The sequence below is a fragment of the Coregonus clupeaformis genome, chromosome 2 (assembly GCF_020615455.1).
Source record: "Coregonus clupeaformis isolate EN_2021a chromosome 2, ASM2061545v1, whole genome shotgun sequence".
Taxonomy (NCBI): domain Eukaryota; kingdom Metazoa; phylum Chordata; class Actinopteri; order Salmoniformes; family Salmonidae; genus Coregonus; species Coregonus clupeaformis.
Genome location: NC_059193.1, coordinates 27,393,985 through 27,412,519, shown reverse-complemented (window position 1 = coordinate 27,412,519; position 18,535 = coordinate 27,393,985). Strand labels below are relative to the sequence as shown.

The 18,535-nt window shown below is 45.4% G+C and overlaps 1 protein-coding gene across 4 annotated transcripts in view; it reads right to left on the bottom strand.

Moving 5' to 3' along the window:
- Positions 1-18,535, bottom strand: part of LOC121532656 (testican-1) — a 290,839-nt gene that overhangs the window by 83,766 nt on the left and 188,538 nt on the right. For all 4 annotated transcript variants that reach the window (XM_041838443.1, XM_041838454.1, XM_041838446.1 and 1 more), the window contains one exon: positions 915-1,035. In XM_041838443.1, the coding sequence (XP_041694377.1) occupies positions 915-1,035 (121 nt within the window). The remainder of the gene's footprint in view (positions 1-914; positions 1,036-18,535) is intronic.

Below are 18,535 nucleotides of genomic sequence, written 5' to 3'. Positions count from 1 at the left end.
TGGTGGCCAACTACAAGAAACGTCTGACCTCTGTGATTGCCAACAAGGGTTTTGCCACCAAGTACTAAGTCATGTTTTGCAGAGGGGTCAAATACTTATTTCCCTCATTAAAATGCAAATCAATTTATAAAATTTTTGACATGCGTTTTTCTGGATTTTTTTGTTGTTATTCTGTCTCTCACTGTTCAAATAAACCTACCATTAAAATTATAGACTGATCATTTCTTTGTCAGTGGGCAAACGTACAAAATCACCAGGGAATCAAATACTTTTTTCCCTCACTGTAAATTTGTTTTAAACAGCTACATCTCAAATATCCCCCGGCAGGTGTCATGATGAAGCATTGGATCAAGTGGTCCACTGAGCTAACCAGAGCACCAGACAGTGTGTGGCTGGTTCTGTTCCTGATAACTGGATCAGCAGAACAGTGGTAGCTACAGTAGATGTGTTGGGAGCCTTCCAGTGATGTCTCACTGCATTTTCATCAGCCATGGCTCTGTTTGTGTTTGTATATCCAGGGGGCGTCAGTAATTATGAGCAACGAGCACTTATTCCCACTTAACGGCCATTGCATAATTGATATTTGTTTGTATTCAACTGAAGACGAGAGAGACAGGTGCAGGATCAAGCAATGAGGGCGGCCCACGCCTCCCCTCCTCCCCCCTCTTCCCCCCTCCCCCTCACCCCTCCCCATGGACTTTAATGGACATAGAGAAAGGCTATTGCAACATAGTGATTTGCACTTAAGTGCGAAGTGGGTGGGTGGCTAATACCAGGCCGGGGACGCTGTAAGTAACTAAGTAACTAAATTCTATACATTATCAAGGCCATAACTACCCTAACAAAAGAAAAGCAATTAAGTTGAACTTTTCTTTTTCTTACCTCCTTTATGAGATCTTATTTGAAACTCTTACCTGTGTGTAGGCTGCTTGTGGTTGGTGTTGGTGCAGATGGCTGTCTGATAGTCGTGGCTGACACACACCCTGTGAGGAGGGCAGCGTACCTTCAGACATGGGTTTTTAGTGGCGTCCAGAGCTACCGGGAAAGAGAAGGGACAAAATTAATCACTAAATAACAAGGCCACACCCACTGGGCACAGACGTCAATTCAACGTCTATTCCACGTTGATTCAACGTAATTTCATTGGAATGACGTGGAAACAACGTTGATTCAACCAGTGTGTGCCAAGTGGGCATGCTCTGAGGGATTCAATTATGACCTACCATTAGCAGCAGTACAAATACAAATGTTATCAAGACAAGTATTATCATAATGTACTTCCGTAATCAGACAACAGAGAATATGGATTGAAAGAACAGAAAGAGTCTACTCACCACTAAGAGATACCTTTCAATCATTCAGACACAGAGATAAAGAAAAATAATCACATGAAAACCCCTGAGTGTAATATCAGCCTCACACAACCACACCCACACAGCCTTTGACAAATGGCTGCCCTCGCCATAAGCATTTCTGTCAATGCCAGTAACCATCAAATATAGGGGAGAGAAGGGAAGCGAGGAGATAAGGAGTGGGTGAGAGTGAGGAGGTGGAGAAAGAGAAGAGAAAGTGTGTGTGTGTGTGTGTGTGTGTGTGTGTGTGTGTTTGTGTGTGTGTGTGTGTGTGTGTCTGTGGCTTATAACAGTGATAAGACCCCCAAACGCTCCAGGATCTAAATCATATGATAGTTATAATCCTAAATCCTCCTACCTGATCTGAAACTGAAACCTGTTAACTTTCCACTCCAGCCATTCCACCATTCAGCAATCCCACATTGCATTTAGAGAAGTAAGAACCATATGGAGAGAGTTAGAGATATTAATGTAGGTAGAGTTTTTGGAGTGTAACCCTTCTGGGCCCGCCTCATCAGAACTCCGGGCAAGCAAGTCGTACAGCCCTGTCTGCATTCAGATCAATCTCCACAGCAACATTATCGCCATAGCTGCGAGACACAGGTGGCTGGCGTCCAAGGTGGCGAAGATCAAAGACACACATTGGCTCTGAGCGTTCCGAGCGTTTTGTCATTTCACGCTACGCTTACGACACAAATCCACCCACCGGGGACGGAGAGAGAGGTATAAAATAAATGGGAGAGGAAGAAAGAGAGACAGCTATGAAACGGGGAAATAGGGAGGACTGTGGGGAGAGGAGAGGAGTTTAACAACAGTCAGGCTGTGATTCTTATGGATAACACTACCTGCCTGTCAAAGAGCTGCCGTCTCATCAGTGTGGTTGGGAAAAGAAAACCACCAACAACAAAACATCAGAAAACTGTTGTGACTACAACCTGGATCCAAGAAGAACCGTGTGGAGAAGCTCATCCTCATTTCCAGGAAAACAGCCGGCACGGTCTAACAACCAAAAAAAAACTTCAAAGCCAAAAGGACTCTGTACAGCTGGTACACGGAACACCTTAGCAAACTCATTAGAGTACCTCTGATAACTTCACAAGACAGGCAGTGGCCAGGCCTCAATTATCTCACTAATGGGTTGTGTTTGAGCTACGTCTGCTGTGTGATGTCAACACGAGCACTGTCTGACCCACAACACATGCTACACCGGTGGTTAAATCCTGGTTTAGTCCCGAAATGCACCACTGTTATGCAGATATAAATATGATATTATCTGTTTGCATCTCAAATCCACAAGTGATCATTTGTAATGTCTATGCCTCTCTACTGTGCATTTAAATACAGATATCACAGGCCTCTCTCTCTTTTATCTCTCTCCATCCCCCACTCTCTCTTTCTCTTTGTCTATTTCTCTCAGTCACTTTCTGAGATTGAGAGAGACGGCATGGCAATCATTTTCCTGATATCTGTCAGTTTTGTGGCGTTGGGTGGAGGTGAAGTATTACATCTTATTTATTTAGGCGTGGCCTTGGCTCTCTCTCTCTGCTGCAGAGCAGGAAGAAACCCATCTGACTTCAATCCCCGTGGAAAATGACTTTCTTCCCGTGAGGGAAATGAGAGATGAGAGGAGGATGAGAAGGAAGAGGAGGAGAGAGAGATGAGAGAGATGAGAGGGGGAAAGATGAGAGGGGGTGAGAGAGATGAGAGAGGGACCAGCGCGTGAGAGGATGGTGATAGGAGGGTGTTGGGGGAGAGAGGGAAATGTGGGAAGATAAATAGATGAGGGGTGAGAGGGGGAGAGAGAGATGAGGGGGAGAGATGAGAGGGGTGGAGGTAGAGAGGAGGAGAGAGATGAGAGGAGGAGAGAGAGATGAGAGGGGGAGAGATGAGAGGGGGTGGAGGTAGAGAGGAGGAGAGAGATGAGAGGAGGTGAGAGAGATGAGAGGGGGAGAGATGAGAGGGGTGGAGGTAGAGAGGAGGAGAGAGTTGAGAGGAGGTGAGAGAGATGAGAGGGGGAGAGATGAGAGTGGTGGAGGTAGAGAGGAGGAGAGGTAGAGAGGGGTGGAGGTAGAGAGGAGGAGAGGTAGAGAGGGGTGGAGGTAGAGATGAGAGGAGGTGAGAGAGATGAGAGGGGGAGAGAAGAGAGGGGTGGAGGTAGAGAGGAGGAGAGAGTTGAGAGGAGGTGAGAGAGATGAGAGGGGGAGAGATGAGAGTGGTGGAGGTAGAGAGGAGGAGAGAGTTGAGAGGAGGAGAGAGAGATAAGAGGAGGTGAGATGAGAGGGGTGGAGGTAGAGAGGAGGAGAGAGTTGAGAGGAGGTGAGAGAGAGATGAGAGGGGGAGAGATGAGAGGGGTGGAGGTAGAGAGGAGGAGAGAGTTGAGAGGAGGTGAGAGAGATGAGAGGGGGAGAGATGAGAGGGGTGGAGGTAGAGAGGAGGAGAGAGTTGAGAGGAGGTGAGAGAGATGAGAGGGGGAGAGAAGAGAGGGGTGGAGGTAGAGAGGAGGAGAGAGATGAGAGGAGGTGAGAGAGATGAGAGGGGGAGAGATGAGCGGGGTGGAGCTAGAGAGGAGGAGAGAGATGAGAGGAGGTGAGAGAGATGAGAGGGGGAGAGATGAGAGGGGTGGAGGTAGAGAGGAGGAGAGGTAGAGAGGGGTGGAGGTAGAGAGGAGGAGAGGTAGAGAGGGGTGGAGGTAGAGAGGAGGAGAGAGTTGAGAGGAGGTGAGAGAGATGAGGGGGAGAGATGAGAGGGGTGGAGGTAGAGAGGAGGAGAGAGATGAGAGGAGGTGAGAGAGATGAGAGGGGGAGAGAAGAGAGGGATGGAGGTAGAGAGAGGAGGAGAGAGAGAAGAGAGAGAGGAGGTGAGGTGAGAGAGATGAGTTGAGAGAGATGACAGGGGGAGAGATGAGAGAGGGAGAGATGAGAGGGGGAGAGAAGGGGTGACAATGGTTAACAGAGATGTTGAAGACAGCTTAGAGCAAACAGCGTGTGGTGGAAAGGAAACTGAGGTGCATTTCTCAATTCCATACATTCCTTTGAGTAGCATCCCAGCTAGCACATTTGGTTCCTTGGAAGTTGTGGGAATTTACGTTTTTGGTTTCCCATTGGTTCTGGGAACTAAGCCATACATTTCTGGACCAGTAAAATGAAGTGAGAACGGAATTGAAAATGTTGCCTGTTCTGGGAACTTACATTTTTAGGTTGCAAGGAGGTTATGAGAACGTTTTACTATGGTTCTGTTAAAGTTTTCCTGGGAGGTTTTATTAATGCTCTGAGAACAGAAATTATAGGTTATTTGGAGGTTTTTTAATAACTTCCTTAAAACGTTCACTGAATGTTTCAATTTGACTTTTAATAACACTGCTAGCTTATTTTGTGTAAACTTTTTTTTACTCCAATCACAGATAGGACAAATGGAAATTCCTTTCCTTAGGCGTTAATCATGCAAACACATTTATTTTTTATCGTGACACGGCATCAGTGAGTTTTGAATTTATAATCTTCTGTTCTCTTTCCATGGAACTGCGCTACCAGGATGGAGCTAGCATGCCATGTTCTTTTATGCATACAAAGCTGTTCATTTTAGTCTATTCAAACAGACCTGATTTCAAAGGAAACAAGCACTCATTAAGATCAGGTGTGGCCAATTAGAGAGCGAGTGACAGAGGAGCCGAGCCTTTATCTGTCTATTCCAGACCTGAGTGAGCAGCCTTGCTGATTAAGGCTGTTTAATCAACCAGTCATTTCTAATACAGTAGCACTGCGTCATACTCCACTATCTCTCCTCTTTCACTATCTCTCTCCTCTTTCACTATCCCTTTCTCCTTCTATCTCTCCTCTTTCACTATCCCTCTCTCCTTCTCTCTCCTCTTTCACTATCCCTCTCTCCTCTCTCCTCTTTCACTATCCCTCTCTCCTTCAATCTCTCCTCGTTCACTATCCCTGTCTCCTTCTTCTCTTTCACTATCCCTCTCTCCTTCTCCCTCTCCTCTTTCACTATCCTTCTCTCCTTCTATCTCTCCTCTTTCACTATCCCTCTCTCCTTCTATCTCTTCTCTTACACTATCCCTCTCTCCTTCTCTCTCTCCTCTTTCACTATCCCTCTCTCCTTCTCTCTCCTCTTTCGCTATCCCTCTCTCCTTCTATCGCTCCTCTTTCACTATCCCTCTCTCCTTCAATCTCTCCTCGTTCACTATCCCTGTCTCCTTCTTATCTTTCACTATCCCTCTCTCCTTCTCTCTCTCCTCTTTCACTATCCCTCTCTCCTTCTATCTCTCCTCTTTCACTATCCCTCTCTCCTATCTCTTTTCTTACACTATCCCTCTCTCCTTCTCTCCCTTCTCTTTCACTATCCCTCTCTCCTTCTATCTCTCCTCTTTCACTATCCCTCTCTCATTCCCTTTCTATATATTTATTTCCCTCACAATCCCCTCTCTCACTCCTATATCACAATCCCCCCTCTCTCACTCCTATATCACAATCCCCCCTCTCTCACTCCTATATCACAATCCCCCCTCTCTCACTCCTATATCACAATCACTCTGTCTCACTTACAGCTGTTGCGGTGACCGCATTTGCGGTCACTTTTGATAATTGTGTTTTCCCACTAATGGAACATTCGCACTTATATCCTACTGCCGTGTGCTCATTGCTGCGCTTATAATGTGAAGAAATAGCCGAATAGTTTATCAACAATTTAAGCTAAATGTTCTGATCTGTTGCGTCAGCCACATTGCGTAAAAAAGGTTTTTTGATGCTAGTGGTTGTATTAATTTGAGATCTATCGCATCCCACAACTGTCCCAGACTATGTTTGGAATATTTATTTATCGCACAGAATAGGTCAACTTTTGTACTATGGGGGATAGTAGATTGACATAGGCTAGTCCTTTTGCTGTTCATTAGGCCTACTTATCTTGTTGGCTGACGAAAAGTACATGTGGACAGTTCTTCCAATATCTTCAATATGCACCTTGGAATTGGATATGGACGCACTTGTAGCCTGTGAGAAAGACCCAATCACGTGATGGAGAGCCATGTGAGTGAGAGGTGCTTCAGAGCGCGCAGTACTCAGGGAGAACGGCACAACACAGCACTCCGTGCCAAGGGCACAACGGCCACTGGCTGCAAAAGGCATGGATTTTTTTAGGGTGCTGTCATGATCATTGAGAGACGGGTCAGACCAAGGTGCAGCGTGAAAAGAGTACATGTTTATTTAACTCAATAAACATAAACAAAACAAGAAACGTAACGTGGTGGCCTCCTCTCTCAGACTCTCGATCCGCAGGTCTTGGAGGACCTCTAAAATAGCGGCCTCCTCCTCTCTAGTCAGCCCTTTCACGGCCTCCTGCTGCCTCATCATCCACCCCGTGAGCCCCCCCCCCAACATTTTCTTGGGGCTGCTTCTCGGGCTTTCTCTTCGGCCGGCGCTGGCGGTGTCGTCGTTGATCCTCTCCTGCCTGGGCTTCCTCCTTCGCCCAGGGTCCTTTACCTGCCAATATCTCCTCCCAAGTTCAAAATGACTTCCCCACCTGTGTCCAGGGTGTCTGCTGCTCCTGGGCACGCTGCTTGGTCCGTTTTTGGTGGGATCTTCTGTCACGATCGTTGAGAGACGGGTCAGACCAAGGTGCAGCGTGAAAAGCGTACATGTTTATTTAACTCAATAAACAAAACAAGAAACAACGTAACGTGAAGTCCTCAGGCTATACACATACAAGCCTAACACGGAACAAGATCCCACAACTAAGGTAGGTAAACAGGCTACTTAAGTATGATCCCCAATCAGAGACAACGAGCGACAGCTGCCTCTGATTGGGAATCACACCCGGCCAAACCTAGAAATACACATCTAGATCCTAAACATAGAAATTCTAACATAGATCCTCACGCCCTGACCAAACCAACTAAAGACAACCGGCCTCTCAAGGCCAGGGCGTGACAGGTGCATTATAGCCACACAAAGGGAATACCGCCGGGAAATTCGAGACATTATCAAGTGCTTGTGAAATTGTGAATGAGAGACTGATGAAGTGTGTACAGCCTGCGCAAAAAAACAAAGCAGAGCTCATGCATTTCAAGCGACTTTTTTCAAATCATCATTAGAGTCGCATCATGCAGCCTTACAATGTATTAATAATCAAAACATATAGCCCAACGTTTGTAGAACAACGAAAGGACATGAATAACTCTAAATTAGTACCTATTTCTTTGTTAACCGCTCAACACAGAATAGCCGCATGTGGCACTACCTCAAATCGTTTGGAGAACGATTTGCTATGTTCAGCTATGTTCAATTGTATTCTTCATTCTATAAAATAATATAAAATAATTCCACGGAATTCTAAGCAAATCTTGTCTGCTAAATGAACTAGTGTAGCCCACAGCCATTTGGTATAGCCAGATCAGGACCTAACATAAGGACAACTCAGAGTATGCTATTCTGTTCTTCTGAAATAGACTACATTTTCTTCATATCATGTTTCTTTAGACGTGTCTAAAATAAATAATGGATTTATTGTGAAGGTGTAGGCTATATTACATGGATTCATTCGAGTTTTTAAAATGTATATGTTCCAAAGGTCTGCATCAGTGGCTTGTAGGCTATGTTTGGAAGCCAGGAGATGCTAAATGTGTTTATATTAATTAATGGTCAATTACCGTGAGACCGACAGTTATTTGTTTGGCAATCACAGGCTGACGAAATTTCGGGATCACCACAGCCCTAGTCTCACGCTCAAAATATTTTACTTACCCTCCCGCTCTCTCTCCTCTCTCTCTCCTCATCTCTCTCCTCATCTCTCTTCTCTCTCTCTTCTCTTTCTCTTCACTCTCCTCATCTCTCTCCTCTCTCTCTCCTCATCTCTCTCCTCATCTCTCTTCTCTCTCTCTTCTCTTTCTCTTCACTCTCCTCATCTCTCTCCTCTCTCTCCTCATCGCATCTCTCTTTTCTCTTTTCTCTCTCTCCTCATCTTTCTCCTCAACTCTCTTCTCTCTCTCCTCGTCTCTCTTCTCTCTCTCCTCATCTCTCTTCTCATCTCTCTTCTCTCTCTCTCCTCATCTCTCTTCTCTCTCTCCTCATCTCTCTTCTCATCTCTCTTCTCTCTCTCTCTTTATCTCTCTCCTCATCTCTCTCCTCATCTCTTCTCTCTCTCCTCTCTCTTCATATCTCTTCTCATCTCTCTTTTCTCTCTTCTCTTCTCATCTCTCTTCTCTCTCTCCTCATCTCTCTCTTCTCTCTCTCCTCATCTCTCTTCTCTCTCTTCTCTCTTCTCATCTCTATTCTCTCTCTCTCTCTTTATCTCTCTCCTCATCTCTCTCCTCATCTCTCTTCTCATCTCTTCTCTCTTCTCTCTCTTCATCTCTCTTCTCATCTCTCTTCTCTCTCTCCTCATCTCTCTTCTCATCTCTCTTCATCTCTCTTCTCTCTCTCTCTTCTCATCTCTATTCTCTCTCTCTCTCTCTCTCTTCTCTCTCTCTCTCCTCATATCGCTTCCCTCTTTCTGTGTTCCCTACATACATGACCTTTAAGTGTTCATAACCCTGACACAATCTCTCTCAATTCAATTCAATTCAATTCAAATGGCTTTATTGGCATGAAAGATATGTTTCCATTGCCAAAGCAAGTGAAATAGATGTGAAATAAATGAGGGAAATAAACAATAAAAAATGAACAGTAAACATTACACTCACAACATTTTTAAACGAATATAGACATTTCAAATGTTATATTGTGTTGTAACAATGTGCAAATAGTTGAAGTATGAAAGGGAAAATATGTAAGCAGATAAGTACAGGTTGTATTTACAATGGTGTTTGTGCTCCACTGGTTGCCCTTTTCTTGTGGCAACAGGTCATAAATATTGCTGCTGTGGTGTCACACGGTGGTATTTCACCTAATAGATATGGGAGTTTATCAAGATTGGATTTGTTTTCATATTCTTTGTGGGTCTGTGTAATCTGAGGGGAAAATGTGTCTCTGATATGGTCATACAGTTGGTTAGGAAGTGCAGCTCAGTTTCCAACTAATTTTGTGGGCAGTGGGCACATAGCCTGTCTTCTCTTGAGAGCCAGGTCTGCTGATGGCAGCCTCTCTCAATAGCAAGGCTATGCTCACTGAGTCTAGACATAGTCAAAGATTTCCTTATTTTTGGGTCAGTCACAGTGGTCAGCTATTCTGCCACTGTGTACTCTATGTTTAGGGCCGAAGAGCATTCCAGTTTGCTCAGATCTTTTGTTTCCAATGTGTCAAGTAATTCTCTTTTTGTTTTGTTGGTTGCTGTCCTGGGGATCTGTTCATGTTTGTGAGCAGAGACCCCGTACCAGCTGGCAGAGGGGACACTCCTCCAGGTTAATCTCTCTGTCTGTGGGTGCTTTGTTACGGAAGGCTTGAGAATCACTCCTCAGGTGGTTGTAGAATTTAACAGCTCTTTTCTTTTTGTCTTTTTTGATAACTGCTCTGCATGCATTGTTTGGGGTTTTACGTTGTACACAGAGAATGTCTTAGCAGAATTCTGCTTTTGTGGATTGGGGTGATCAGTCCGTGGTTCCAAGTATTGGGGAAGATGCCAGAGCTGAAGATGATGTTAAAGAGTTTAAGTATAGCCAATTGGAATTTGTAGTCTGTATATTTTATCATTTTATTTAGGATACTATCAAAACCATAGGCCTTTTTGGGTTGGAGGGTTTGTATTTTGTCCTGTAATTCGTTCAATTTAACTGGAGAATCCAGTGGGTTCTGGTAGTCTTTATTAGCAGACTGTCACGGATCCCCCAGTACTGCTGCTCATTCCGTTCACCAGCTCCGGAGGTCTACGCCACCGGTCTTCTAGGCGTCACAGACCTGGATCATTACCACCAACCCTGGACTGTCTTGTCTCATTGCGCACACCTGGTTCCCATTTCCCCTGATTAGTATGTGTATATATGTGCCTTCTGTTCCCCATTGTCCTTGTCGATTATTGTCCCATGTCCGTTGGTCTCGTGAGTACTGTGTATTGTGCTCTTGTGTATTTCTGATTCACCATAGTGAGGTCGTAGGTCAGGTTTTCTGGGTCTCTGTTTTTGGTTGGATAGGTTCCTTAATTCCTTTCTTAGGTTTTTGCATTCTTCATCAAACCATTTGTACTGCCATGTTTACACCTTCACTATTGCAGTGAAACATTTTTCCAGGAAGTTGTCTAAAAGGGATTGAATTTGTTGTTGACTAATTGTTTTCTGGGAGGTTTCTACACTACTTTCCTTCCATCTATAGCATTTCTTAATAGTATGCAGTTTGTTCGGCTTTGATGCTCTGTTCAAGTAGACTGTGATTTTGCTGTGATCTGATAGGAGTGTCAGGGGGCTGACTGTGAACGCTCTAAGAGACTCTGGGTTGAGGTCGGTGATAAAGTAGTCTACAGTACTACTGCCAAGACATGAGCTATATGTGTACCTACCGTAGTAGTCCCCTCGAAGCCTACCTTTGACTATGCACATACCCAGCGTGCGACAGAGCTGCAGGAGTTGTGACCCGTTTTTGTTGGTTGTTTTGCCGTAGTTGTGTCTAGGTAGGTGTTTGTCCCCCTGTGTGCTGAGGGTGTCAGGTTCTTGTCCAGTTATGGCGTTTAGGTCGCCACAGACTAGTACATGTCCCTGGGTCTGGAAATGATTGATCTCCCCTCTAGGATGGAGAAGCTGTCTTCATTAAAGTATGGGGATTCTAGTGGGGGATATGGGTAGCACACAGGAGGACATTTTTCTCTGTTGAGGTAATTTCTTTATTAATTTCTAGCCAGATGTAAACTGTTCCTGTTTTGATTATTTTAATAGACTGGGTTAGGTCTGCTCTATACCAAATTAGCATAACCCCTGAGTCTCTTCCCTGTTTCACACCTGGTAGTTTGGTGGATGGGACTACCAGCTCTCTGTAACCTAGAGGGCAACCAGTGGGTCCATCTCCTCTATACCATGTTTGTTGTACACCTTTATTTCCAATTTCTTTGGTGAAGTCTGGTTTCTTGCTCTTTAGTCCAAAGGCAGATGACCTCAGACCTTGTATATTCCAGGATGAGATAGTAAAAGCTTTGTGTTCCATAGTGTCCAGTGTTGTTATTTGTGTGGTTTAAGCTCAGACCATTAGGTGTGAGCTGAGCATTAGGTGCATGCCTCTTCGATCGCAGGATGGGGCTTGGGTGGGTGTATTAGTGGGGGTTGGGCCTGTTGCTCTGCTCACGGTCTGGGCATATGTGTGGCTGTCATGTTGAGGTCTTTGCTGCGGGGTGGGGGGCATAGGGGTGGGGGGCATAAGACTGATCTGGGGGGCCTATATAGGGTGTGGCTAGGGTTTGTTTGGGGAGGGGTTGACTGGTTGGGGTGGGGATGTGGCTGGTGGTGCTGTGGTCTGGGTGTAGGTCCTCTTGGTGTGGATCCTCTTGGTGCAGGTTCTCCAGGAGGGGGTCTCGCTGTTCTGGGAGAGGGTCTCACTGGTCTGAGCGGGATGTCTGTTTCTCTGTTGCTCCTGTGTGAGGTGCTGGGGTTGCAGATGATGGTGATGTCCTTCATGGTCCTGGCAAAGATGGGGACTGCTACCTTGTAGAGGTGGACCTGGTCGTAAAGGCTGCTCAAGTCCAGGGTGGAGTGGTGGGCCAGGTAGACATTGGGTTTGAGGCACAATCCCGGAAAATGCTTGCGTTCACCTGCTGTATGTTGGCAGGGTGAAAGTGTTTTCGTGGTAACAGGGTTGAGATAACCACTTGTGCGTTGTGGAAAGTGGAGGACGCTTTTTCAATCACTCCCTTTTTCAATCACTCCCCAACCTGCTGGGCTCTCAGGTTGTTTGTGCCTGTGTGTATTAGGACCCTAGTAGATCCTCTGACAGCAGCTCCAGGGCACGCTGGGTGTTCAGACACCAGAGTTTAGCCACTTGGCTAATGAGGAGCACAATCTCTGGCTTTTGTGTGTCCTCAGTGGGTGTGGGGGTGTTGTCAGGAGAGCTATTCGGTGGGCTGACAGGTGGGGGGAGTGGGTAGGTAGGTAATCTGCTGGGTTGGTGGATCCTGCCTTGTCTGTCCTGCTGTGATGTTAAGGCTGTCGGGGTCTGAAGTGGGCTGTTCTGTTGGCTTCTCTGGGGGGATGGCCAGCTCTAACATTACATTTACATTTTAGTCATTTAGCAGACGCTCTTATCCAGAGCGACTTACAGGAGCAATTAGGGTTAAGTGCCTTGCTCAAGGGCACATCGACAGATTTTTCACCTAGTCGGCTCGGGGATTAGAACCAGCGACCTTTCGGTTACTGGCACAACGCTCTTAACCACTAAGCTACCTGACGCCATGAGTGGTTCATTGTTGCACTTAAGCTTTCTTACCTCCTCCTGCAGTGCTGTTAGCTGGGCAGTGTTCATCTCTGTCTTCCTTAAGTTCACTCACCTCAGACCGGAGTGTAGCCAGCTCTCTCAGACAGCCGTCTATCTCCACCTTCAGCCCTCTGGGTACTGGGGGGGGGGGGGGGGGGGGGTTGTGCTGGTCTGTTTTGTTGGTCTGTCCTGTCTGGAGTGTGTGGACTAGCTCTCTGATCTCCATAATTTCTCGCTCCAGCTTTGTGAATTTATCCCTTGCTGTCTCTGCCGGGCCGGTTCCCCTCTCTCCACTGGGGTTCTCTGCCTCTAACCCTGTTACAGGGGCTGAGTCACTGGCTTGCTGGTGCTCTTTCATGCCGTCCCTAGGAGGGGTGCGTCACTTGAGTGGGTTGAGTTACTGACGTGATCTTCCTGTCTGGGTTGGCGCCCCCCCTTGGTTTGTGCTGTGGTGGAGACCTCTGTGGGCTATACTCGGCCTTGTCTCAGGATTGTAAGTTGGTGGTTGAGGATATCCCTCTAGTGGTGCGGGGGCTGTGCTTTGGCAGAGTGGGTGGGGTTATATCCTTCCTGTTTGGCCCTGTCCGGGGTTTCTTCGGATGGGGCCACAGTGTCTCCGGACCGCTCCTGTCTCAGCCTCCAGTATTTATGCTGCAGTAGTTTATGTGTCGGGGGGCTGGGGTTAGTTGGTTATACCTGGAGTACTTCTCCTGTCTTATCCAGTGTCCTGTGTGAATTTAAGTATGCTCTCTCTAATTCTCTCGTTCTCTCTTCTCTCTGAGAACCTGAGCCCTAGGACCATACGTCAGGACTACCGGGCATGCTGACACCTTGCTGTCCCCAGTCCGCCTGGCCTTGCTGCTATTCCAGTTTCAACTGTTCTGCCTGCGGTTACGAAACCCCTACCTGTCCCAGACCTGCTGTTTTCAACTCTTAATGATCGGCTATGAAAAGCCAACTGAGAGACCTGAGCCCTAGGACCATACGTCGGGACTACCGGCCGTGGTGACTCCTTGCTGTCCCCAGTCCGCCTGGCCTTGCTGCTATTCCAGTTTCAACTGTTCTGCCTGCGGTTATGGAACCCCTACCTGTCCCAGACCTGCTGTTTTCAACTCTTAATGATCGGCTATGAAAAGCCAACTGAGATTTATTCCTGATTATTATTTGACCATGCTTGTCACTTATGAACATTTTTGAACATCTTGGTATGGTTCTGTTATAATCTCCACCCGGCACAGCCAGAAGAGGACTGGCCACCCCTCATAGCCTGGTTCCTCTCTAGGTTTCTTCCTAGGTTTTGGCCTTTCTAGGGAGTTTTTCCTAGCCACCGTGCTTCTACACCTGCATTACTAGCTGTTTGGGGTTTTAGGCTGGGTTTCTGTACAGCACTTCGAGATATTAGCTGATGTACGAAGGGCTATATAAAATAAAATTGATTGATTGATTGATCCCTCTCAACGATGGAGGAGCAGTGCAGTTGTGGGACCTGGGTCTGTTCAGTGCTGGGGGGGGGTGTGTGTGACTCTCCTCGTATGCAGGACAGTTTGAAGAGGTGTGATCAGACTCGCTCGGGGTGGGGGAGTCGTCACCAAGAGAAAGCTTCTCCGTGCTCTCTCTTTGATTCTTTGGAAGTCCTGTTGGAAATGTATTAAGTTGCCCTGCACCACCACTGTTCCATTCTTGTACAGGTTGACAGAGGGTGTCTCGGTCTCAGGGTCCTCGTTTTCCAGTATTCTGATTTTCCACCCTCCGCCAATACCCTCTCTCTTAAAAGAGGGGTAGAGTGCTCTTATAGCTGTGTGCCATGCCCAGGGATGGTCTGTGTGGAAGATTAAGTTGCTTATGTTCCCATTTTTGTAGCAGTCAGCAAAAAGTGTCTCTGGATTGTCCACGAGGAGCTTCTCATTGTACTCTTTCCTTTTTTTATATGACCTCTGCACAGGGGGAAGCCCAAAGAGGCCTCTGCATTTGGGTGGGGGAGGAACTCTGCTACCATTGTTGGACTCAGGGGCTTCACTCCTCACACTTCAGTGCTAATTAATGTTGCAACCTATAGAGAAATCTATAGAGATTATTGTGATGTTCTTTTCCATCTAGGCTTTCAAAGCAGCTTCAGACTGAACATTACTTACTCAGTTCCAGGTTGGATGATATATTAGGGTTTCTGTTTTGCTTCTCTTGCTGGTTGTTGGTTTGTCAGACAGTTTGCTGGATAGTTTGTATTTTACCTTTATTTAACTAGGCAAGTTAGTTAAGAACAAATTCTTATTTACAATGACGGCCTACACCGGCCAAACCCGGACGACACTGGGCCAATTGTGCGCTGCCCTATGGGCCTCCCAATCACTGCCGGTTGTGATACAGCCTGGAATCGAACCAGGGGTCTGTAGTGGCGCCTCAAGCACTGAGATGCAGTGCCTTAGACCACTGCGCCACTCGGGAGTCCTTGGTAGTAAGAATCATTGGCAGTTTATAACTGAATTTTTCCGACATAACATAGGTACAGCAAATCCCCTTATTGTTTGGGACACTTTTAAATGTGCCTTTAGAGGCCATGCAATTCAGTACTCATTTCGAAAACAAAAGCAATTTAGGTCAAAAGAGTCCATACTAACAAAGGAAATAGAAGGTCTAACAGAACAGATAGATAGCAATAAAAACTGTACCATAGAGGCTCAGAATAAGTTAGAGGAAAAATAAATGGATGAACTTATTCAAGAAAGATCAAGTGTAATATATTATAAAAATATAGCAAACTGGATGGAATATGGGGACAAATGCACCAAATTCTTTATTAATCTTCAACATAGAAATGCTACCAAAAAGAATTTACTGAAAGTGGTTAAAAATGACGGAGTCACCCATGATTCACCAAATTATATTTTGAAGGAGGAAGCAAAGTACTTTAAGCATATGTTTTTGTTTAAGTCGCCTCCATCTCCTCTAACTGAAGCTAATTGTATGGATTTTTTTTCTATTGATAATGTCAAATTAACAGCCACACAGAAAGACTCATGTGAAAGTGAAATTACAGAGGAACTTCTTGATGCAATTAAAGCCTTTAAGTCCGGGAACACTCCAGAGCTGGATGGCACACCAGTTGAGGTATACCAAACCTTTTTTGATATACTCAGAAGACCGTTATTAGCATGTTTTAACAACTCCTATGTAAATAGTAGATTATCAGACACTCAACAAGAAGGTCTGATTTCATTATTACTGAAACAGGATACACGTGGGAAATATAAAGATCCAGTCCATTTAAAAAATTGGAGGCCCCTTACACAAATTCTAGCAAAATGTATAGCGCATAGAATTAACAAGGTATTGTCATACATTATTCATCCTAATCAGACAGGTTTTTTACATGGACTATACATTGGAGATAATATAAGGCAAGTACTGGAAACAATAGAACACTATGAAAAATCTGGGAAACCAGGCCTGCTATTCATAGCTAACTTTGAAAAGGCTTTTGATAAGGTACGACATCCCGGAGTCGCCTCTTCACTGTTGACGTTGAGACTGGTGTTTAGCGGGTACTAATTAATGAAGCTGCCAGTTGAGGACCTGTGAGGCATCGGTTTCTCAAATTAGACACTAATGCATTTGTCCTCTTGCTCAGTTGTGCATTTATGTGTATGTATTTATGTGTATGTATGCACAGTGGGGAGAACAAGTATTTGATACTGCCGATTTTGCACGTTTTCCTACTTACAAAGCATGTAGAGGTCTGTAATTTTTATCATAGGTACACTTCAACTGTGAGAGACAGAATCTAAAACAAAAATCCAGAAAATCACATTGTATGATTTTTAAGTAATTTATTTGCATTTTATTGCATGACATAAGTATTTGATACATCAGAAAAGCAGAACTTAATATTTGGTACAGAAACCTTTGTTTGCAATTACAGAGCTCATACATTTCCTGTAGGTCTTGACCAGGTTTGCACACACTGCAGCAGGGACTTTGGCCCACTCCTCCATACAGACCTTCTCCAGATCCTTCATGTTTCGGGGCTGTCGCTGGGCAATACGGACTTTCAGCTCCCTCCAAATATTTTCTATTGGGTTCAGGTCTGGAGACTGGCTAGGCCACTCCAGGACCTTGAGATGCTTCTTACGGAGCCACTCCTTAGTTGCCCTGGCTGTGTGTTTCGGGTCGTTGTCGTGCTGGAAGACCCAGCCACGAAACATCTTCAATGCTCTTACTGAGGGAAGGAGGTTGTTGGCCAAGATCTCGCGATACATGGCCCCATCCATCCTCCCCTCAATACGGTGCAGTCGTCCTGTCCCCTTTGCAGAAAAGCATCCCCAAAGAATGATGTTTCCACCTCCATGCTTCACGGTTGAGATGGTGTTCTTGGGGTTGTACTCATCCTTCTTCTTCCTCCAAACATGGCGAGTGGAGTTTAGACCAAAAAGCTCTATTCTTGTCTCATCAGACCACATTACCTTCTCCCATTCCTCCTCTGGATCATCCAGATGGTCATTGGCAAACTTCAGATGGGCCTGGACATGCGCTGGCTTGAGCAGGGGGACCTTGCGTGCGCTGCAGGATTTTAATCCATGACTGCGTAGTGTGTTACTAATGTTTTTTTTTTAGACTGTGGTCCCAGCTCTCTTCAGGTCATTGACCAGGTCCTGCCGTGTAGTTCTGGGCTGATCCCTCACCTTCCTCATGATCATTGATGCCCCACGAGGTGAGATCTTGCATGGAGCCCCAGACTGAGGGTGATTGACCGTCATCTTGAACTTCTTCCATTTTCTAATAATTGTGCCAACAGTTGTTGCCTTCTCACCAAGCTGCTTGCCTATTGTCCTGTAGCCCATCCCAGCCTTGTGCAGGTCTACAATTTTATCCCTGATGTCCTTACACAGCTCTCTGGTCTTGGCCATTGTGGAGAGGTTGGAGTCTGTTTGATTGAGTGTGTGGACAGGTGTCTTTTATACAGGTAACGAATTCAAACAGGTGCAGTTAATACAAGTAATGAGTGGAGAACAGGAGGGCTTCTTAAAGAAAAACTAACAGGTCTGTGAGAGCCAGAATTCTTACTGGTTGGTAGGTGATCAAATACTTATGTCATGCAATAAAATGCAAATTAATTAAATCATACAATGTGATTTTCTGGATTTTTGTTTTAGATTCCGTCTCTCACTGTTGAAGTGTACCTATGATAAAAAATTACAGACCTCTACATGCTTTGTAAGTAGGAAAACCTGCAAAATCGGCAGTGTATCAAATACTTGTTCTCCCCACTGTATATATATATTTATATATATATTTTTTTAAATAATAATTTAAAAGATTCCTTGGCAGTAAGAATCAAGTAGCAAAGTGTATCCATTTACACACACATTTAGCAGACATTCTTATCCAGAGCGACTTACATTTAGTGAGTGCATACATTTTCTTTTTTTATTACTGGCCCCCCGTGGGAATCGAACCCACAACCCTGGCTTTGCAAACGCCATGCTCTACCAACTGAGCTACATCCCTGCCGGCCATTCCCTCCCCTACCCTGGACGACGCTGGGCCAATTGTGCACCGCCCCATGGGTCTCCCGGTCACGGCCGGCTACGACAGAGCCTGGAATCGAACCAGGATCTCTAGTGGCACAGCTAGATCATCGCGTGTTCTTTCATCTGCTCCGTTCTCACGATCGCTCTCTCTCAAATTCTATACTGTAGGTGTTACCACATACAGTATAGACACATATCAAATCAATGATGACGCAGATTGATAATAATAGGAACAATAATAATAGTCAATGAGTAGTAACAATTAACAGGACACTATAGTAAGAAATTAATGAGGACAAAAATGAAATAATGAGAAAGACACAGGTAGCAA